This window comes from Podarcis melisellensis (genome assembly GCF_964234715.1).
Source record: "Podarcis melisellensis genome assembly, chromosome: 8".
In the NCBI taxonomy this organism is placed as follows: Eukaryota; Metazoa; Chordata; class Lepidosauria; order Squamata; family Lacertidae; genus Podarcis; species Podarcis melisellensis.
The window spans coordinates 30,203,007-30,225,939 of record NC_138540.1 but is presented as its reverse complement, the minus strand read 5'-3'; the positions used below and the strand labels follow the sequence as shown (position 1 = coordinate 30,225,939).

The following is a 22,933-nucleotide window of genomic DNA, read 5'->3' as shown; positions in this document are numbered from 1 at the left end:
GGTTTTAAAAGAGCCTTGAAAGAAGAGGAAGAGTACCACGTTTAAAATGATCTGGTACCCCTGCTTTTTTACACTAAATTGTCCCAGATTATATGCACATGCAAAGCTATCTTACCCTGATTCAGGCCACCTGGCCAAGTACTGCATACTCTGATCAGCAGCAGCAGCTCTCCAGAAAATGCCTTTCCCATCACCAGCTCCCAAACCCTTTTAGCTAAAATGCCAAGGGCTGAACTGGGAACATTGGCACACAAAGCAGGTGGCTCTGTCACTCATTTATTATATTTATCGGCAGTATTTATAGCCCCCCCCCTTAATGTTCTCAGTCCCAGAGCAGGGAATAAAGTAATAAAAACAAACGGGGGACGGGGACGGATGTACAAAAATTACAAAATCGTATAAACAGGACCAATGAACAACTGAACCATTATATCACGAGCAAAACGGCAGCAACAAAAATTAATCGTTTCAATTTAACCAAATACCTAGGTAAAAACAAACACAACATTTGAGCAGATTATAGAACCAAGGGGTTTTAGCAATGGTTCCCACATGCTATTTCCCTTGTGGCAGCCCCCCCCTCCCTCCCTCTTCCACACAGAGGGCCCCACTCTGTGCCAACTAACTGTCTGTGGCTTTTGAGTCGCTTAGCATATTTCAGTATCCCCCTCCACCAATCCCTCCCTGTTCTCATCCTAAGGGGCATAAAGGCCACAAGCATCCATGCCAAAAAAGAATCCCACAAAAAACTCCCCTCCCTTCTCCATAGTAGCAACAGAGCAAACCCCACAGTGGGTGTTTCTCCCCCCAGTCCTCAGGCCCAGCAAGGCTACCATTTGAATGGTGGATTTTTCCCAGTGCCTCCCACCCCCCAATTTCTCTTCTCTTTACCTGCTGACACAGGTAGACCTCAAGGAGTTGCAGTCTGGGGAGCAGGTCTGTGCCACCACTCCTTAAATAGGGAAGCTGTCAGCTGCAAGTCAGTCAATAATCCACAGCTGTTGTTCCTCTCCTCTTCCTAGTCCTGAGAAAATTTATTGGGCGGGGGGGGGGGGGCTACCAGGAAGAGCTCTGCAGGTGGATTTGCTGGCCTTCCTCAATCTCCTTGCCAGTCAGACTGTATTCAGGGTCCTCAAAGTGACTTAACAAAAATGAACTTAAAAAAAAAAATATTAAAGCAACCTAAAATGCATCAATTTTATCTATCTATCTATCTATCTATCTATCTATCTATCTATCTATCTATCTATCTATGAGCAGCTCCAACCCCACCCAACTGAAAGATAAGCAGAATCTTAAGGTCTGGGGTGAATAATATTATTTGCCTGGCACCTAAAAACAGATAAGAGATGCTCCCTGGAAAGTGTGTTCTGTAAATGGGGAGCCACCACTGAGAAGGCCTGTTCTCCAGTTGCCCACTTTCTGCACCTATCTCAGAGGGGGCACACAGAAAGGGGCCTCAAATGAGTGATTCTTCTTCTTACCTCACTCATCTGGCTGGGTTTCTCCAGCCACTCTGGGCGGCTCCCAACAGAATATTAAATAAAACATCAAACAGTAAAAACTTCCCTATACAGGGCTGCCTTCAGATGTCTTCTAAAAGTCAGATAGTTGTTTATTTCCTTAACAACTGATGGGAGGGCGTTCCACAGGGCGGGCGCCACTACCAAGAAGGCCCTCTGCCTGGTTCCTTGTAACTTCACTTCTCGCAGTGAGGGAACCACCAGAAGGCCCTTGGCACTGGACCTCAGCGTCCGGGCAGAATGATGGGGGTGGAGACGCTCCTTCAGGTATACTGGACTGAGGCCGTTTAGGGCTTTAAAGGTCAGCACCAGCACTTTGAATTGTGCTTGGAAACGTATTGGGAGACAATGTAGGTCTTTCAGGACTGGTGTTATATGAGGGTTGGTTCGTGTGAGGAGAGGGGTCTTCGTTTAAGGCTTTATAGGTCAAAACCCCAGCAAACTGCGCCCAGAAACTAATTGGTAGTGAGGATTGCTGTGATATACCCAGAGATCTCTTTGGGTCTGCCCTTGTACTCGAAGCCTGCCTTGACCTGGATCACTGAAGGGGTGGGCGGATAACCCAGTTCCCTCCAGCACAGGATAATGAGTAGTGGAAATAAAACAATTAATCCAATAAACAGTGGATGTCAGGGGAGAAGAACAAATCTCTTAGGGCAACAGAGTTATCGCCTGTCTCTTGTCCTGAGGTTCAGACTAGGGCTTGGGATGGGATTGCTAATTAGGCAATCTTGCCCCCTTAATACAAATTCCAGAATTGTCTCTGCCTTTTAATCCAGCAGGAGTTTTTAATTATGCATCAGAGGAAAGGCGGTCCTGCAATGCAGTCCCAGACTCCAGCTTGCTAATTGCAGCCTGTTCTCCCCTCATTTGTCACTGAGGCTTCAAAGGAAAACAAAGAAGCTGGTAATTTACCTTCTCCAGGCAAATGAGTGCAAAGCCCTGGGTGTTTTGTTTTTGCAGGCAGGGTTATTTGCAGCTGTTGTTTGGCCACTGGCTTGCCCAGGGAGTTAAAGGGCTCATTCTCACCTTAAAGGTATAAATCAAGTTTTGTTTTGTTTTAAAAAAAGGATTCACAAAAGACCCTTGGCTCTTGCCAGGCACCAGTCTGCTTGCCACTCTCTTACTCAGCCTCCCCCGCATTTTTCTGCTTCTTTCTCAAGGGAAGAACTGGTGAGGATATTTTTTTATTCAAGCCCTGAAACTCTGTACCCATCAGAGATGCCGTTTAACTGCTGAATTGGTAAGATTAATCAAATAAAAAGGTGTCCTTAATTAACTTGGCTGATTTGTAAATATGTATCTGTGTCTGAACGCCCACCTATATATCGATCTGGGAGAGTGCTGCCCAGTTGTTCCCTAACAATTAATATAATTGAATAATTTTCAAGCAAAACATTATCCCATTATTTCTTGCCCTCAGGCCCCCTCGCTTCACCATTGTGGTCACAAGTACAGTGGTACCTCAGGTTAAGTACTTAATTCGTTCCGGAGGTCCGTACTTAACCTGAAACTGTTCTTAACCTGAAGCACCACTTTAGCTAATGGGGCCTCCCACCACCTCAGCGCCACTGCTACGCAATTTCTGTTCTCATCCTGAAGCAAAGTTCTTAACCCGAGGTACTATTTCTGGATTAGCGGAGTCTGTAACCTGAAGCGTATGTAACCCGAGGTATCACTGTAATCACATCCCCATTGCTGCTGTGCTGTTGAGGAACTAGATTCAGGGATGGTGCAGAAAGAAACCTTCTGAGGCTTTGACATCTTTCTGAGGACGCTGGTATAATCATTGCAGCAAGGATAGCTTAGATGGTGGAACATGAGTGTCTTACTTTCAGGGTCATGGATTTGAGCCCCACATCAGGCAAAGAGATCTTCTGCATTGGAGGTCCTTGGACTACATGACCCTTGAGGTCCCTTCCAATTCTATGATTGTTAAATCTATTACCCACATTCCGCCAGCAGGTCCCAGGGCAGTTTGCAACAATTGTCTAAGCCAGAAATGTAAGTTGCAGTCCCACATACACTTTCCTGGACGTGACTCCCATTAAACCCAATGAGACCTACTTCTGAGTAGACATGCAGGCCTTGCATGCAGGTCACAAATTCAATTCCCACTGGCATCTCTAGGTAGGGCTGGGGGAAGCCCCTGCCTGAAACCCTAGATGGCTGCTTCCAGTCTGTGTGTAGACAGAACTGGGCTAGACAGGCTATATGATCTGGCTGGGTATAATAAAATTTATACATTGCTTGATTGCAAAAAAGAAAAAGAAGTAAAAACCACCCCGCCCTCAGAGCAATTTACAAAAACACACACAATAAAATCAAGAAAAATTCGTAACGATACTTTAAAACACACAGAAGTTAAAATACTAAAACAGATAAAAATTACCTGCACTTTCTAAGCATGTTTTTAGAAGGTGCCAAAGAGCACAGTGAAGGTTCCTGCTTTTGCGTGGCAAGTTTCCTCCCCCAGATGAAATGAAGACACAGACACATTGTTTTAAGGTTAATGGGCGTAAAAGGCCACAACTTTATTGATTACAGAATTGAAGGTATTGGCCTTAGGCATTGGCTTCTATCGACTACCCGGCATGGTGACCGGGGAAGGGTTGAACACACCGCAGGAGTCCTGTTGAAGTACGCCAACTAGGATCCCACGGGTGTCACCGCTCGGGGGCGTGCCGGAGGCCCTACCTCTCCAGGCTTCGGACAAGGCCACGCCCCCCCCGGGAGTCCTCTACCGGACTACCCCTTCTCCTTGGGGGAAGGTGATGGCGCTCCCTTCCCCCCTCCTTTTTCCTATAATTTGCCCCATGCCAATGCCTAACCGCCAATACCGTGAAAGTTGTGACGATTGCTACGAGGTAGGCGAAAAAACCAACAGGCAGGAAGTGCGCCAATTTGGAAAAATTCCTACCAGGCCCCTCGCGGCGACCAACCGAAGTCCATAGCAAGGCCAATTCTAGCTAAACCTAAGGGTGGGTGGGATGGGAAAACCGCTCAGCTGCTGGGGCGAGGGGAAAAGAGGGCGGTCCCTGGGCGTGCCTGGCCTTAAGTAGCCCAGGCCGTGCCTCCCCTCGCCCGCCGATTGGCGGGCTGGGTTGCAGGCACGCCCAGGGATTCCCCAATTCTCGCGGGGGCGAGGGATGCCCCCGCGAATGTGGGAGGGTCCTGCCCGCAACACCCTCTCCTCTTCGAGCTCGGAAAGGGCTTTATATCAGTAGGCAAAGCAGTTGCAGACTTTGGGTGCTGCCATATTAAACAACTGAGTTGTTACTAATGCAGAATGAGTATTATGTGTCACCTGTAGTAGTGCCAATTCTGCTTACTGAAGAGGTGAAGTGGACCAGGGTGTCCTCGCTGGGTGGGTGCTGTTGTCTCCCACACAGCCCTTGCACATTGCGCTTGGAGGCAGGAACTGAGGGGCTGCCACATGCGTAAGGCCACCTAGTCTATGACTGGCAGAAGTGACTTTTGACCTGGACATTTTCCTGGATCACAGCTCAGGCTATTATACATTTAGTCTCTTCCACTCCACATTGAAAACAAGAGCATTCTCTACCACTGGCCCTGAACATCTCCTTCAAGTACATTTCCGTGCCAGCTTTGTCCTTAATCAAACATGGCCAGTTATTAAATAACATAATTATATTCCTCTACCCTGAAACGGTCAAATAAATTATAATTCTCCCCCCCACACACACCTATGCCCTTATAGTTTGGCTTGCTCTTTAGGGCCAGTGGTAGAGAATGGCCTTTTGAAAGCTAAGGAAGAGCAGCTGTTTGAAAAAGGCCATCAAAGCTTTAAAAAGTGCAACTTCCATGATCAAAGAAGATGCCTTTCTTGCATTTGCAGTTGGAGAACAGAATGGCTGAGAGGTGACAAAGGATGGCACTTTAGAACTAATGGACAAATTAAAATGTAACAAGGTTCTGGGGCAGATGGCGTTCACCCAAGGGCTCTTAGAGGCCTAAAATGTGCAATTGTTCAACTATTAACTCAGACATGTAACTTTGCCTCTGAAATCAGTCTCCTTGCTGGTTCACTTGGTCCAGAGAGCACCAGTCTTTTGGGGGTTTTTAAGAGCCAGGAAATTTCAGATCTGTCAACCTGACTTCTTTCAGGAGGCAAAAGTTACAGAAAGCTAGCATCAGGGTCAAAACTGTTAAAACACAGGTAGTAACCAGCTTTTTTTGGCCCGGCTCCTGCAAAGCAGCCTGGCCTATCCAACCTTTCAAGAGATTCCCCCCCCCCAATACAACACCCTTTCTCAAAGGCCCCTATGAGAATCAGTGGTTTTGAGGCAAGAGGATGGGACTCCCCTTACGCATGGATCACCAACAAGCAAAAAGAGAGAGAAGGAAACAGAAGGAGGAATAAAGGTGGTGTTCTCTAACAAAGGGAGGAAAACAGATCTCCAAAGATCTACATTACATACCAGCTCAGCATGGTGCAAGTTCGATCGCCGTATGGGACAGCTGCATATGTCTGCACTACACGGGGTTGGATTAGATGATCCTCAGGGTTCCTTCTGCCTCTAGAATTCTGATTCTATGAAACCATGATGTTGATGATGATAAAACTAAGCCACTCAGCTGAATAAATCATAGTTGAGTAATCAAATGAGTTTCAATATATTAAATCAGCCGATGACCAAAAATACAATTTTGAAGGACAGGCTATGTTTATTCATTTAGAATACCTGCATCCCACTTTATAGCCCCAAGAGCAGGAGTCAGCAAACTTTTTCAGCAAGGGGCAGGTCCACTGTCCCTCCAACCTTGTGGGGGGCCAGACTATATTTTTTTGGGGGGTGAATGAATTCCTATGCCCCACAAATAACCCAGAGATGCATTTTAAATAAAAGGACACATTCTACTCATGTAAAAACACCAAGCAGGCCCCACAAATAACCAGAGATGCGTTGTAAATAAAAGGACACATTCTACTCATGTAAAAACATGCTGATTCCCGGACTGTCCACGGGCCGGATTTAGAAGGCAGTTGGGCCGGATCCAGCCCCCGGGCCTTAGTTTGCCTATCCATGCCCAAGAGGCTCTCCGCATGGCTTTTGAAAGATTTCCACAGTAACAGAAAAGTCCCTATGGTGAGTGACGGGACCCTTCAGGTAACGATTCCCATCCTCACCTGACTTGGTTTTGCCCTTCAGCCTCCACCTCCTAGGCAGCAGGACCTTCTGATGTCCTTTGAGGGAAGGGCATGAGGCTCAACAGCGTGATTCTACTCAGCCTTTCATTGCTGCTAGTGGCGGGAAGGTAAATGGCATTTCCATGTGCTGCTCTGGTTCACCAGAAGCGGCTTAGTCATGCTGGCCACATGACCCGGAAGCTGTACGCCGGCTCCCTCAGCCAATAAAGTGAGATGAGCTCCGCAACCCCAGAGATGGTCACGACTGGACCTAATGGTCAGGGGTCCCTTTACCTTTACCTTTAACTTAACACTACATGGGATACAACCCAAAGTCTTTATCGCAAAAAAAGGGGGGTGTCAGGAATGTTAAAAAAGGCTTCTAACCAGTTAAATTTCACACTCCCAATTATTACTGTTTACATTTTTTAGGAGATCAAGGCAGCACACATATATTGTCCCCTTTTATCCTTGCAACAGCCCTGAAGGAGAGGTTAGGCTGAGAATGGGAGTGACTAGCCACAGCTATGCTTTGAGCTCCGTGGTGAAGCAAGGATTTGTACTGAGGTCTTCCCCTCTCAGACACGATCCTTAGGTTAGCTAGCTAGTTAGCTATTTCTTACCTGCTCTTCACCATAAAGTCTGAGGATGGGTTACGACAACATAATCCTACAGTTATAAGCACAAGCAAAACAATTAAGCTGCTCCACTCAAAACAGATTTGACACAAGAGGCTGGGTCTCACAAAACAAAATACTTCAGCTGTCAAAGGCCAGCGTAAAGAGGTTACACCCCACTGGCCCTTGTAACTGATTCACAGTCAGGTCAGAGATCAATGGAAAGGCAGCCAAGATGTATTTAGCCAGGGTATTTCTATCCCAACTTCCAATCTTACAAGTAGATTCCCAAGGGAGCATCCACAATGGAAAAGAATTCATACACATCATCATATAAAAAGCACCCTCCCCCAAAAAACCCCTAAACTATAACTAAAAGAGTGAAATGCAGCCAAAAATCAGATTAATAACTAACAAGTCAGAAGTCAGTCAAATATAGCAGATTCCTGCTCCAGGAGCTGTTCGCTCCAGTGGCGTAGCGTGGGTTGTCAGCACCCGGGGCAAGGCAAGTACCGTATTTTTTGCACCATAACACTCACTTTTTTCCTCCTAAAAAGTAAGGGGAAATGTCTGTGCGTGTTATGGAGGGAATGCCTACAGGTGGCATGCCTACAGATTTTCCTCCTCTAAAAACTACGTGCGTGTTATGGTCGGGTGCGTGTTATAGAGCGAAAAATACGGTAATTTGCGCCCCCTAACCCATGTATTTGCGCCCCCTAACCCTAACCCCCAGATGTTGTGCCCGGTGCGGCCGGCCCCCCCTGCACCCCCCACGCTACGCCACTGGTTCACTCTCATGGGCAGGAAAAAGATCAGGGTTTTGTTTTTTTTTGTTTTTTGCAAATTCCCTCTTCTATTCCTGCATCCCGCCAGTCCTGGTGCCACCTCCCACACTGTTCTGGAGGGTTTCTTTTTGAAGATAAAGTATGCCCTCAACTTACTTTCATTTAACTTGTGTACATTGATTTTCACACTCTTGGTAAAAAGAAAATTAAAAAGGGCGGGGTAGGCATCCAGGGGGAAAAGGCAATCACATCCACCACTGAATCCAATGTGTTTGATCACACGTGATTTTGGCTTTAGGTGTGATCTCCAGAAAGTAACTCTGCGTAAGTTGCAGTCTTACTGTATGTCAAAGGAAGTGCTTGAGCGAAATGGAATCTGTCTGGTGTCTACTGAGGGCTGTTTCTTAAAGACACGTTTTGTATCATGTGATATCAGTTGCAACAGTGTGCACACATATAGATAAATCATGGCTATCTGACTCAAAACATGTATATTTTGAAATGGAAAAGCATTTTTAAAAGAAAAAAAAGGTTTGTACCAATAATAAATGCATCAAAAAAAAACCTTGGCTAGTGGATCATGAGTACAAAACATTTTGCAAGAAATGGGCCTGATACCACAACATTATCCAGCTGGACCACAGAACAAGAATGGTTTTGAAGGCCCCAAGTGAGCACCATGGAAGGAAGGCTGTATTGTCAAAAGATCTCTCACCTGTTCATCCTCATGTGAACCTGGCAATAGCTGGACTGTAAGCAGGGTCTCCCAATATCCTAAATCTCGGTGGAGAAAACAAACATAATCCTTACTGTCTACAAAACCTCCATAAACTAGACTGAATTTATGTTCAAGATGGTTAACTAAACAAGGTGAAGAGGCGGGAGTTCCAGGCAGTGGTTAGCTGAACTCTTCTGTTTAACAGGTGGTCATCATCTCAAAGCCCAGCACACAGGATGCTGTAGGTGCCCCCAATCAGTTTATCCGGGGTAGGTGGGCCTGCAAATCCCTTTTTAGACCAGTCACTCGTTTACTTGCCACACACCTAGCATGATATATTGGATGTCATTCTCTGAGTGTGCCTCTATGTAGCCAAAATAGCATGACCCATGCATGAAGGGGAGGTATCATCAGTTTGGGAGGAGCCCCAAGGTTTGCAGAGATTTGTAGGCAAGTTTGGAGGAGGTGGTGGAAATCCCTTAAAAAAAAACAATTAGGACTGAGAATGCTTAGGGGCTACTGAATGCTGAGTACCTTATGGGGTGGCAGGAGACAGAAGACGAGGGGTATGGAACGGAGTACGGTTGTACCTTGGTTCTCGAACAGAATGCGTTTCGGGAATCCGTTAAACTCCCGGAACTGTTTGAAAACCAAGGCGTGGCCAAGGAGTGTCCCGCAGCCAATTGGAAGCCGCAGAATCCACGTCGGAGGTTCAGCTTCCGAAAATTGTTGAAAAACCGGAACACTCACTTCCAGTTTTCGATCGTTCAGGAGCCGAAACATGTGAGTTCCAAGGCGTTCGGCAACCTTGCTGTATTAAGCGATGGCTGGCTGGCACTCTGAGCAAATGCATTGCAGTTTTTTGTTACAGGTTCCACTGAAGGCAGCAAAATGCCAGGCTCTGAGGCCTGAACTAAAAGGCAAGTGGACTGTGAAGAACATAAGAAGCAACAACAACAACAAAAAGGGGGGGGAGCTGTCTTTCTGTTTTGAGAGCTGGAACAAAGACACTTGGATTGGTGCGTGCAATTTGTGGTACGTGTCTGTATACTGAATAAATACCTAATTTCTGTTTCTTGTGGTAAACTACCATGGGAGACATGACAGATAAAAGCCAGCCTCTGACCGCAGTAAATGAAAGATCTGACTGCTCCAGTCCCACAGGATGAGAATGCCTGGCTTAGACGGTGTCTCATCTCTCTGTGTGTGATGTGTAGCTCATTAAATCTGTGGCAGACGCAGTCTTAATGGAAAATTGACTTTTTTAAAGCTATCAAGTGGAGAGAAAAGGAGCAAGGTTACTTTTCTTCATAAGCTGCAGGGGCTTCCCAGCAGAAATAGCTTCTCTAATCATTAATTCCACTTGCATAATTAACTTTGTTTTACATCTTGAGCTGTAGTGAAGATGTTGGCAGTTGCTCTTTATCATGATTCATCTTTAATCTCAAGTGGTGTCAGTGACTCTGAGATTTTTTTTTTGCTCTTTAAAGTCCAATTAACCACTTGAACAAATCAGTAGTTTAAGCGCATACAGCACTGCAAATCTACTGGGGCTTTTTCATACATTTGTATTGATTTCAGTACAACTGAAGGACTAGCAGGCGCACCACTCAGTATTACATGCCTTTAATATTCATTGTTCTCTCTGAGGACACGGCCTGACAATGACAGCTATGCAACTTCCCATCCTTTAAAATAAAACAATGCTTTATTGCTACAAATTTAATGTTGGGGGGGGGATACATATTTGACAAACAAGCAAAGGCCTTGATAGTACACAGCCAAGGTAATACAGTACTTATAAAATTGAACATTTATCCAAATGTTGACATATAAAAAACAGTTAAAAAGTGGTTAGGAGAGAGGGGGCTGCAAGTTTAAAGGCAGAAAGCCAAACCATTGATCCACTTTGGCATGTTGCTATGATTCAAGTGCATTAATTTCTATGGTCTGAAATGCACACTTGTATGTACATTAACATGTCTCTCCCACTCAATATTACCAAGTCTCTATTTTATCCTAATGGATAAAATGTGCAGCCATTGTCAAAGACCTAAATGAAACAAGAACCCACAGCATTATTTATGTGGTTACTACACATTGGCACATATATGGGAAGAGCTTAAGGCCATTTGGGCTTCATCTTAAACACACTCATGTCAGAGTTAAGTCCAACTGAAATCAACAGGGCTTATTTCTGAGTAGCCATGCATAGGATTGTGCTGTCAATGCTGCGAACTATCAATTTTTGTGTGACAGATGTTAAGGCAGTATTCACAAGCGATATGCAGATGTTCTGAAAACGGTGCCCTGGTTTCACAACTTTCTGCAGCAAGGAGTTAACCAGATGAGGTGCTGGCATGTGGGCTAATGATTTAGTGTTAACACTCTCTCTTACAAGGTGCTCCATATAAAACATGATTAGAAGGGAACACACAAGCCAGATATAAGGGCAAACTATGGTGTGCAGAAAAGAGGAAGCAGGTACCTGAACCAGCATGCACGGTAAGGAGACAGAACGTGAACACAAGCACCAATGGCTGTATACCATTTATAGGGGTGGTATTTAACGAAGTTATATAGTCCCACTGAAAATTAACATGACCCAGTTAGGTCAGAATTTGTCACTTGCAATTGCAGCTTGTATGTGTAAGGCACAGTTAAACATCTGTTTATGGTCTGCTGGAAAATTAGGGATTGAGTTCTCAAAGACGGCAGCAAGCTCCAAGATGCCTGTGAGAATGACCAGGCAAAAAGCCCAAGAATCAAACTAAACTCTTGGCAAATGGCGCTCCGTCCCATTTGACCAATGTAAGACCACAGCCAATGCCATTGGATCATACATCATACTGAGTGCTGATTTAAAAATGCTTTAGGGTTGCCAATTATCCAAAAGGGAAATACAGTGGTACCTCGGGTTAAGAACTTAATTTGTTCTGGAGATCCATTCTTAACCTGAAACTGTTCTTAGCCTGAGGTACCACTTTAGCTAATGAGGCCTCCCACCACCTCAGTGCCGCTGCTACACAATTTCTGTTCTCATCCTGAAGCAAAGTTCTTAATCCGAGGTACTATTTCTGGGTTAGTGGAGTCTGTAACCTGAAGCGTCTGTAACCCGAGGTACCACTGTATAAGATTTTTTTGGGGGGAAGGCTGTAACTTCAGAAATTGAAGGTTGTGCTGTCTGTCCGGGGGTGGGGGGCGAGATCTAAAAGCAGCTGTTGTTTCAAGAGCTTTTATTAGAACCAACTAAAATATAACTAGAACTAGGTGATTAGCAAGATGGTTTAAAAACAAACAAAAAAACTCTCTCCCTGGTTCTAGGATAACTCTCCAGATAATACTGCTGTTTTAGGATATCATAGTTTGGGACCTTTCATATAAAACCATTCAAATGTATACATAAAAGCCAAATTCTGAGTTGTATGTTGGCTGTGTAGTGGCCTGTTTTTGTAAGAATGAAGGACAAATGCTTTAGACTAATTAAAAGGCTTCTAAATAAGCAAAATCTAGTTTAATTATTGAAATTATATTGTTCACCAACCTCTCAGTCTTAAGGAGGTTGGTTGCATATGAAATTGATCATTTGTCAGGGCAAAACACCTGGCCGGACCTTCCTGCACTCTTTGAAGTTTGGCAGCATCAATTATTGTCTTCTAAGACCTGAAGGTAGAGTTAGGAATCTCCAGACTGTCTCATTCCTTTTCATTCCCTTTCCTCATCTTGGATGGGTTTGTTACCTTACCAACTACCCAAGAGACCAACATCTAGTAGATGTTTCCAGGATTAGTCAGTACTTTAGGTTTTGCTAAAGAAACTGTTAGGGCTGCGGGTGGCACTGTGGTCTAAACCACTGAGCCTTGGGCTTGCTGATCAAAAGGTCCATGGTTCGAATGCCCACAACGGGGTGAGCTCCCGCTGCTTGGGCCAAGCTCCTGCCAACCTAGCAGTTCGAAAGCACACCAAAAAGTGCAAGTAGATTAACAGGGTGGGAAGGTAAACGGTGTTCCCATGCACTGCTCTAGTGTCAGTGTTCTGTTGCACCAGAAGTGGCTTAGTCATGCTGGCCTTGTGACCCGGAAAAACTGTCAGTGGAGTGGACAAACACCAGCTCCCTCAGCCTACAAAGCAAGATGAGCACCGCAACCCCAGAGTCGTTTGTGACTGGAATTAACTGTCAGGGGTCCCTTTACCTTTACCTAAACTGTTACACCTGTGCACAGAAGTAGTCAACAGAGGGGCCATCAAAGCTTTCAATGTCCATTGGTAGCTAACAGACCTAACTAAACATTACACACAAACCCCGATGGTATTTCCCCTCTAAAAAGAAAAAGGAGCTTTGGTAAGGGATGATTTGCAGCACAGAAGGAAAGCGTTTTTGTATGTACTTAACTCTTCTCTGTCCGTTGCTTCTCTGCTCCAAATTACCCTATCCAAGCTCCTTCTCACCTCATGAGGTCCCCCAAACATTTGCAAGGATACACAACCATTTCCCCTGCCACTTCTCTCTCTCTCTCTCTCTCTCTCTCTCTCTCTCTCTCTCTCTCCCTCCCTCCCTCCCTCCCTCCCTCTCTCTCCCTCTCCGTTGTTTTATTATCTTTATAACTTACATTTATACTAAAGGAACTAATCTTTGCAAATCAAAATGCTTGATTATAGGCAATATACCATGTAACCGAAAATCTCTAAACAATCTCCTAAACAGTAGTGGATTGATAAAATCTGGGAGAAAATTAATATGTATGAACCCACCCAGCAAGCAAAGAATTCCAATTTTTAAAATGATGTACTGGTCCCAAGTTTGTTTTTCCTTTATTGAAGCCCTTCAAGCTTCTGACCACAACTACTGATGCACATAATTTCTCTGATGTATCAGGCATTGCAAGTTGCACATTCAAAACCTCAACATTGATTCTTTCATCAAGGTTGGGTTTACTATAACTGTCTCACAAGCTCTTCCATGATATGCTAAGGTCGGGATGGGCAACTTGTGGCCCTCCAGATGTTGATGGACTCAAACTCCCATCAGTCCCAGCTGAAAGAATCAGTGGTCCCAATGAGGGAGTTGGGACTCCAACAACATACAGGTTCCCCATCCCTGTATTAAGGACCCTTAGAGAGTTTCATTGTGAGAACATTCTTGTTAATTCTTTTCTCCTAATTATTGATTGTGTGATGTTTAGGTTTTTATTTCAAAAGAAAATTTCATATAGAAAAGAAAAAAGACATCGCAAGCCAAGTCTCCCACTTTGTCTCCAGCTGCACTGAGAGACGGCCTCACACTACTAGAAATTCGGTTAAGCTCTTTGATAAAAGGATTAGGTGTTAAAATGGGTGAGTCACTCTCTTTTCCTTTTGTCCCTACCTTTATATAAGCTTGGCTAAATCAGGCCCAGGCCGGCAATAATGGCTCCCAATTCCAAATTTAGTGCAAACAGCTCTAAGCAGCAGCTTGGGCTGCATTATGGTTTACTTTGGTTTGAATAGCTAGATGGCTTATTGGCAAAAAGGCTGATTTCAAGTTTCTATTAAAAAACAACAACATTGCAGCTTATAGCAGTGTGACCAGTATTTAAAAACACAAATTCTGTGAACATAAAACAACGCAAATTTAAAAAAGAATTTGCATTCTTTTATTTCAACTGCATGGCTTTTTCAGGATATAGAGAGCTTTCTAATTATTATTATTATTCGGTCACAAACTGGGAAGAAAGTGGTGGAAATGAGATATATTGGGCTGCTTGCATTTGGTGAATTATAGTGTGCTGTAATTTCTGGTGGGGGGAGGCAGCCGTCTTGCTGCTGCAAGTGCAAACAGACCAGAGAGATCAGTGGAGGCAACACAAGAACAGTGATGTTCTTGCTACTTAGCACATCTCCCACAGAGGACTTATCCCTCCCATTTCCTTTTAACTGTTAACATCACAGGCAATGCAATACTAAGCATGTTCACTTGGAAGCATGTCAGTCTGTACTCAGCGAGGCTTATTTCCAAGGCAGGGTTCATAGTATTGGAGCCTGGGAGAAAAAGTCCCCAACGTTCCAATACAGATAGCGGATAACATTTAAGCTGTAGGAATATCTGCCCCATCCTCATAATTAGGAGCCCCACGGGAACACATTTTCCTTTCTTAGGGTGTTTCCAGATGAACACCTCCCTCCTTAGATGACTCAGTCATTTGATCTTCCACTGTGAGGTACACATGAAATTGCACTGACTTTCCACGTGGCAAAGGATACCACACTTTTTGTGTATGAACATCCTGTTAGGAGGCATGATATTGCTGCATGTGCAGGGAAGAGGGTACGATTCACCTAACCATCACCAACCTAAGAAACTCTGCCCCCCATAATTCTTTTAAAAATCATGCTTCTGTCTCTGCCTAATGACATCATAATGTGGGTGCTTTAAAAAACTTAAATGCACGAGCAGTACCAATTCCACCACGAACTCCCATCTGCAAGCACTTTCAGTATCTAGCAGAAAGTGTCAAAATGTGTTTGGTACTTTTTTTAATTTTTGCAACTGTTAAGAGCTAGAAACATTTGGATTTTGAAGAATCTACCGGCCAGATTTCTATGGTACAATGCAAATCCCTGCCATGGTGATTTCTAAAAGCCCCAAATAGTACCAAAGGGAATATCAGCTTCTTTTGAAAGATCAACTTGAATACAATGCCGACTGTATTCTGATTAAACTGCTTTGGTCTTCATGTTTGTTTCTTTCAGACCTATTCTCCTCTGAAAAAGGAAGGAGTGTCTGTGTTCTTAACATGCAGGTTCCAGTTGACTCTGAGTTTTCACAGGCAAGAGAAGCTCCACATCACAGTAGCTAAAACCGTACCCAGCCAGCAGGTCTTTCTGAGAAATGTCAGCTAAATCTGATTCATAAGCTTTGACAGGACTCTGTGTGTTCCTCTTCTCTAGAGATTTATGCAAGAGTTCCTTCATCCTCCTGTTTTCTTTGGTGGTTGATTCCCAAATTATTTCAAGTTCACTTTCCACTTCCCTAGGAAGAAAAATGAAAATGGATTTGCAAGTTTCAGATGCTTTGCCTTTTTTGAGAGTATTTTTAAGGTGAACTACCCAGCCAGTACAGAAAGAACAATTAAATTTATTTTTGTACCTGGAATGTTGTCTAGAGAACACCATGTGCACAGAACAGAAAGAGTAATCAGAGGATCTCTGGCATATAATTCAATCAAATGTACTTGTTTAACCAGTTTTTATGGGTGTCTAGTTCTGAAAGCATCAGAAAAGGTAACCCTAATATCCTGGGCCCCTTGTTGGTGATGTGATGGTTCAAAACAGGACTACAAATTCTCCTCTAAGGCTGTTGTGGGTAGATCTGGCTGCCTGAGTCACACACAGTAGATTGGGACAGAGGATATTTTCAGTTTCAGCCATTTTCACACTGCATTGTCCTTTCCACTACTTTAGGCTCCTCCAATGTTGTGCTGCGAAAGTCCCCTGCCAAAAATCTTGGACACCTGTGGCCAGTCAGAGTGGACAATGGTCTGGCTCAATATAAGGCTGCTTCAGATGTCTGAACTATTTCATAGCTGCTTTATATTGTTTATGAAAAGCCTCTTTGCTACAAAATACTGAGATGGAGTCATGTTTAGATAAGGTTAAGCTCAGTTTGAGGGTGGCAGTGCCCCCTGTAAGAGTGCTGGGGCTATTCAGATGGCCCACCCTCGTGGATGGATGGAACTGGATGTGTTGCTAAATGCGCTAGGGAATCTTCCAGGGGAGAAAGTGGTAGATCACCTGTATAATTTGTATGTAAAAGCATTATGACACCAGTGGCTGCATTTCCAATCCCTTTCCTAACAATACCGAGGATGGGATTTGCCCTTTTATTTATGACACATTTTGTCAGCCACTGCCTTGAATTTCTCCTCTTACCCTTAATATTTTCTCATCCTACTGCTGAACATTCACAGCTTTATTTTTAACCTGTTAAACTCAAAGGAATTTAGGACTGTTTTCCAATTGGAAATAACTGGTATCCGCAGTGGTACCTCATAGCATATTTCTGCAAATTTCATTGTGTTTCACACTTTGTACTGAATTTTTTTCCCTGTGAAATACGTAACGGAAGTTGTGAATGTGGCTGAAGGGTGAGATATAGGGTCAAAAGCAACCGGTCAAAACAATCCTGTTTCCTGTGAAGGTTTTCTAGGTCATATTGCATTTCTTTTGACAGGAATCCCATCAGAAGGAGCTCAGCATGTGGCAATTTTTAGGGGTTGGTCTGGTCTCAAGAGTATTGCAATAATGTCTTTTGCAAGAACAAAAATCCTCAACAACAGAAAATCTGAATCACAATAATAACATACACCTATACAGTGGTGCCTCGCAAGACGAAATTAATTCGTTCCGCAAGTCTTTTCGTCTTGCGAGTTTTTCGTCTTGCGAAGCACGGTTTCCCATAGGAATGCATTAAAAATCAATTAATGCGTTCCTATGGAAACCGAACCGCCTTCAGACCAGGTCTGGGGACAGTCTGTCCCCCGACCTCTTCTGAAGGCTGGCGGGGGGCGAAAGTCTTTGCTTCCCCCCCGCCTGCCTTCCCAGGACAGCGGAAAAGTCTTTGCTTCCCCCCCGCCTGCCTTCCTGGGACAGCGGAGGCTTTTCCGCTGTCCCGGGGCGATCTTAAAATGCTGGCGGGCGGCAGCGAAGTCTTTGCTCCCCCCCGCCTGCCTTCAAAAGCCGTCCGGGATAGCGGGAAGCGCTTCCCTGCTATCCCGGACCGCTTTTAAAATGCTGGCGGGGGGGGAGCAAAGCCTTTCGCCCCCGCCGGCCTTCCTGGACCTCTTCTGAAGTCCGGAGGGGGGGGAAAGGCTTTGCTCCCCACCGCCAGCATTTAAAAGAGGTCCCCGAGATTTCCCTATGGGCTTTCGTCTTGTGATGCAAGCCCATAGGGAAAATCGTCTAGCGAAGCGTCGCAAAAACCGAAAAACCCTTTCGCTTGCGGGTTTTTCGTCTTGCGAGGCATTCGTCTTGCGGGGCACCACTGTATGCTGCTCCCATAACTGAATATAGCAGAGATACAGCCCATGAAACCTCGAAGAGGTACTTTTTTGCTGCAGAGCTTAGTAGACACCTCTCTGTTCTGGTGCCATGGTGGCCAGTCAGTTTAGAGATAGTCATGTCAACAAATGAGGAATGACAGCCTTTATTTGTATCTCAAAAAGCCGCTCCACTTCGAAGTATATTCCTTAATCAATCAGGGCAGGATCCAGAACCTGTTAAGTGATTTGGTGCCATCTCCCTTCCTACTGGCACCTGCACTTCCTGTGATTTTATCAGATCTAATTTTTAGTAGATCATCTTATCGTTAAAGAGAAAACATGTTCAATGCTCTTTTGGTCTTCAAATCTGTCTCTGCTCCATAAATCATTCAAGCAAACTTTCCCGCAAAGCAGTCAGAAATCTGCTTATGTCCTTTCCCAGCTTGTAAATCTTGCATTCGCTTGTCCTGGTTCAACCTCTTGGCCAAGGAATGTCCTAAGAGGGTAAGAGGGACCCATTTCAGCCTGTCTACCTTGTGGTTTTTGACATCATGATAAAGGGAGGAAGATGGCGGAAAAGTAAGTTATGCAAATTAAGTATACAATTTATTCTGGGCACAGATTTTTAAGTTTTCTTGGCAAAAAAAGGTCTACACAAGCTGCACCACTGTTGCATTTGCTCCATGTCCTGCTCAAGCTCTACATGTCAGAAACCAAATATACTATCAAGAGCTTCACGGGACAGAGCTATGTATTACTGTAATGCTGATCCAAACCACCTTGAGGTTTTTTCTACAATCAAGTGGCATATACATTTTTTGAAATAAATAATGAATGTTAATTTTGTTGGGCTATAGGTTAGAACACATTTATTTCATTTAGGAAGGTATTTGTATTCCTCAATTTCTGTTCTACTGGGGGAACCTCCAAGGCATCTAACAACGCTTTTCTTTTTATCAAATATTTTACATAAATACGCACGCACGTACACACACACAGAGTAATAAAAATATTTTACTATGTTTTTATATATGCTGAAAGCCACCCAGAGTGGCTGGGGAAACCCAGCCAGATAGGTGAGGTATAAATAATAAAATTATGATTATAAAATTATGATTATTATTTTTAAAGTATCTAATGAAATCAGAACAGCATAAAAATATGAATCTCAAAAGAAAGCAAAAATTAAGTGTCCTATACCAATGTCCTGGAGTGCTGACATGCCATCAAAGGAGGAGACATCCACACCTTTTGGTATAAGGAATTCCAGGGCTACACACTGGGGAACACCCACCCAGGAGGGGGCAAGGTCAAGGGGCGGGGGGAACACAGTGCAAATGCACTGGCAGGAATACCAGGTTCGCTCCCCCAGTACATTTGCTTCACACCTAGCTCCCTGCTGCCTTGCCTGCCCTTCCTATTAAGTAACAGCGACCCACCTGCCAAGAAGCTAGGTGGGACACAGAGAAAAGGTTTCTCCTCAAAGGTCTCAAACTATATATGGTTTTAAAGATGATAACCAATATTTCCCATCAAGCTTGGAAGTGGATTGGAAGCCAATTCTTCTGGGTGCAGGGCTGAGCACACATGATCAAAAAGGACAGCTCCAGTTAGGATGCCTTCCCTGCCATATTTTGAACCAGCTGCAGCTTTCAAAAGGCAGCCCCACAAAGGGTGTGCTAAAGCAGGAAACCAATCTGGCTGTGACTAAGGCAGGTGGGCCAGTGGCCAGAGCTGGCTTCTCCACGAAGCAGTGCAGACCAAACTGAGTAAGAACACTGCTGGCCACAGTAGCCACCTGATGATAATCCAGGAGGGACACTGGATCCAGGAAATCTCTATGAACCTGATTCTTCAAAGGGAGTGCAACCCAATTCCAAACACACCTGCCTTTGCTTTTCTGTTGGCCAAAGCACTTCCATCTTGAATTGAGTCTCAGTTTATTCTCCCACAGCCACCCCTTTCCTGATCTTAGGCACTAGTTCAGTCATTAAGTGGGCATTGGTATTGCCATTTAGGAAAGGAAGCAAATAAGGCTTCTTTGAGGGAGAACTTTATCAAATATGGTGATGTATGGAGCTGTGAAATTTTACGTAACTCGAAGGATGAGCCTAAAAGTCTGAAAGCTTCCCTCACCGAGGCCCCCAAAATTTGACGTTTATTTCAAAGCTGCTTAGCACAGCTGGTTTTTCTTTTTGTTTTGGTCTTTCTACTGCATTTGCAGTGATGACTGCAAAAGGCTGTTCTTTTCCTCACTCATTACATGTGTACTGAGCAAAACACAAATGCTGCGCCTGATGGAGTGAAGGGCAAATGGGGGAGGCAGAGCAGGCAAGGAAGAAAGGGGGGGGGGAGAAGAGACATGAATCGAGTTTTCCCAGGTCCAAAACCATGCTATCACTCAGGATTTAAGGTGCTATTCCCCCCCTTTTTTACAGAATAAATGAGATTGAATGATCATGCTGTAGCATTTCTCAGATTGCTTCACTGCGAGTGGAGACAAAATGAGATTCCCCTAGTAGAAGCTCAAAACAAGAATGCCAGCTTTCAGGTTAAGGAGTGTCTTTCTAGCCTGGTGTCTTCAAACAAAATATCCTCTCCCCCTGCCCCACGTGCTCTTTGGAATAGAAAAGACACAGTCGTGTGCCTTAGGGATTCTTGAGTCTGCTTACACAAGTGATATTCTGGAGAGTTGCTATAAAGCAAAAAATAATATCTTCAACATCCAAAAGTAAAAACTGCCTCCTGAGCATTTCAAGGGTTCCTGCTAAAGCTCACTGTCTTTCAGCTTTTTGGGAACCCACCTTTCAGTGTCAACCTCTGACCTGCAAATGATTAGCTGTCAATTCTGCATTGCAGGAAGTTGGGAGTCCCTTCCAACTCTACCATTCAATGATTCTAAGTTCAGCCTCTCTAGGCTTTTGTGCTCCATGACTTCACCTGCCATTGCTCCCCAAGGAAGTCCTGGTATTACGTATAAAAGAAAGGAAATACTGCAAGACTCCCTCTGCAAAGTGGGTGATTCATATTGAAAACTGGATGGCTGGCTTCATCAGTTGTCGTGGCGAAATCTTACGCGCAACACTTTAAGGGTTTTAATAAAATAAACATGCCATTCACACAGCCTATTACTTTCAGTTGGGTATAGCGCTGAGATTAAATGTGTCAGTGAAATTTCTATCTACTGGGAACAATTTTGCAGGCCACAAATTTTCTCCTTGAGCGGCGCTGGTGGAAATGAATCTGCATCAGGACATTATTTGCCCAGCACTGCCGATTCTGGTTGCCAAGCTACAGTAGATTAGTGACAAGAAGCCCACCCCTAAGTCCTTGGTCTGCTTTTTTTCTGACCGGGGTGGGGGGTAGAGTGGGAGGAGGAGGAGGAGAGAGATCCAGAACAACCTTTCAAATGACAGCTTTATTCAGGGACTGGCTGCACTACAAGACAAAATTATATTTACTCCTTAAAGCGCTTCCGGATTTTGAGAGAACTGAAAGCAGAATGCAAGCAGAAGGGAAGGAATCCGGCTAAACTAAAGGAGCCCAGCATTCAGGAAGCGTAGGGGAAACATATGCAAAGCATTTTAGCTTCCTGAACTGTAACATTGCTTGTCTGCATAGCTAAGCTGACGTCCCATGGTCACTGGCCAGAATGATTAACCCAGCTATACATCTGTCCCATCCAATCCAGATGTTTGTTAAAACTGGCCTAGAATAAGAGAGACATCACAGCAGGAAAGCATCTCTTTGAGGGCAAGGCAAAAGCTGCATTTGCCTTTCACCAGCTAGAAGCACTGCTCATCTTCCAGAATGTCAGTAAAAACTTTCTGACAGTAAGAGCTGTTCGACAGACTCCCTCAGGGGGTGGACTCTCCTTCCTTGGAGGTTTTTAAGCAGAGGTTGGATGGCCACCTGTCATGGATGATTTAGCTGAGATACCTGCATTGCAGGGGGTTGGACTAGATGGCCCTCGGGGTCTCTTCCAACTCTACAATTATACGATTCAATGATTCTAAGACTTGGCAACCAACTGCAAAACACTCAGCAACTCTGCTGCTGTTGGTGACAATAACAAGAGACAAAGTGCTGCTGTTTAGAACTACTTCCCACAATTGCATTTTCCTCTGCTGCAGTGGACTGCTAAATCAAAGTGGGGGCAATTATTTTTGCTTTATGGAGTTGTATCCAACTGACTAAAAGCAGCCCCACTGAAGTAAAGGGACCCAAGTGAGTCATGTCCATTCATTCCAATGCGTCTCCTCTGAGCAGAACGAATACTGGATACAACCCATTGTGATGGCAGTGCTTCATAAAGCTTGGACTAGTACATTAATAGCTTTTGCTGTTTGAGGTGGGAAGCGTGAGGGGTGGGTGGGTGTGACAGGTAAGAGAAGAGAAATGGTTCTAAGGGGTTGACATGTTGGGGAATGCCAGGACTAGAGATAAAAGTGAGGGTTATTTTATTAACGTATTTATTATTTTACAATTATACCCTATCTTTAGTCCAAGGAGCTCAAGGTGGTATACAAAATTTCCCCCTCCTTCCCTTTATCCTCATAACCACCATGGGAGGCTGAGAAGCAAGGACTGGCCCCAAGGCTTCACGGCCAAGTTGGGGATTTGAACCCTCCCAGGTCCAGCACTCTAACTGCTATACCACACTGCCTCTCACACTGGTGGACAGGTGTTCTCCCCTCCTAGATACATATATATTGTCAAGCTGTATGAAGCAACACAGGCTATATGCACAATAGAAAGTTTATGTTAGATCAAAAGTATGGTTTGGAACGTGGCGGCAGCAGGACCTTCCCTTCCACACACCTGAACCACAGGGAAACCTGGCTGTATTCACCACATCTTTAGCTCTCCAGATATGCAAGCAGTCCCAGGTTAGAGTATCTGGTCCCGTAGCATTGTTTGATGCTAAGCTGGTGCTTACAAAACACATTTAGTCAATCATTTATATGCTACCTTTCAGCCTTCAAAGGGACTCCTAAAGTGGCTTAGGTCATTACTAAAAGGAAATGTTTTTTAAAGCAAAAGAAGCAGCACGGTCAGCCTGGAAGTTATTCCCAAGAGGAAGTTTTCCTTGCACCCTTTCTAAATAGACAGCTTGTTGGA

General features: G+C 44.4%; 1 protein-coding gene across 1 annotated transcript in view; it reads right to left on the bottom strand.

Moving 5' to 3' along the window:
• Positions 1-15,291: 15,291 nt before the first annotated feature.
• Positions 15,292-22,933, bottom strand: part of CEP89 (centrosomal protein 89) — a 45,756-nt gene continuing 38,114 nt past the window's right edge. The window contains exon 19 of the mRNA XM_081921764.1: positions 15,292-15,804. Within this exon, the coding sequence (XP_081777890.1) occupies positions 15,564-15,804 (241 nt within the window). The 3' untranslated portion in view covers positions 15,292-15,563. The remainder of the gene's footprint in view (positions 15,805-22,933) is intronic.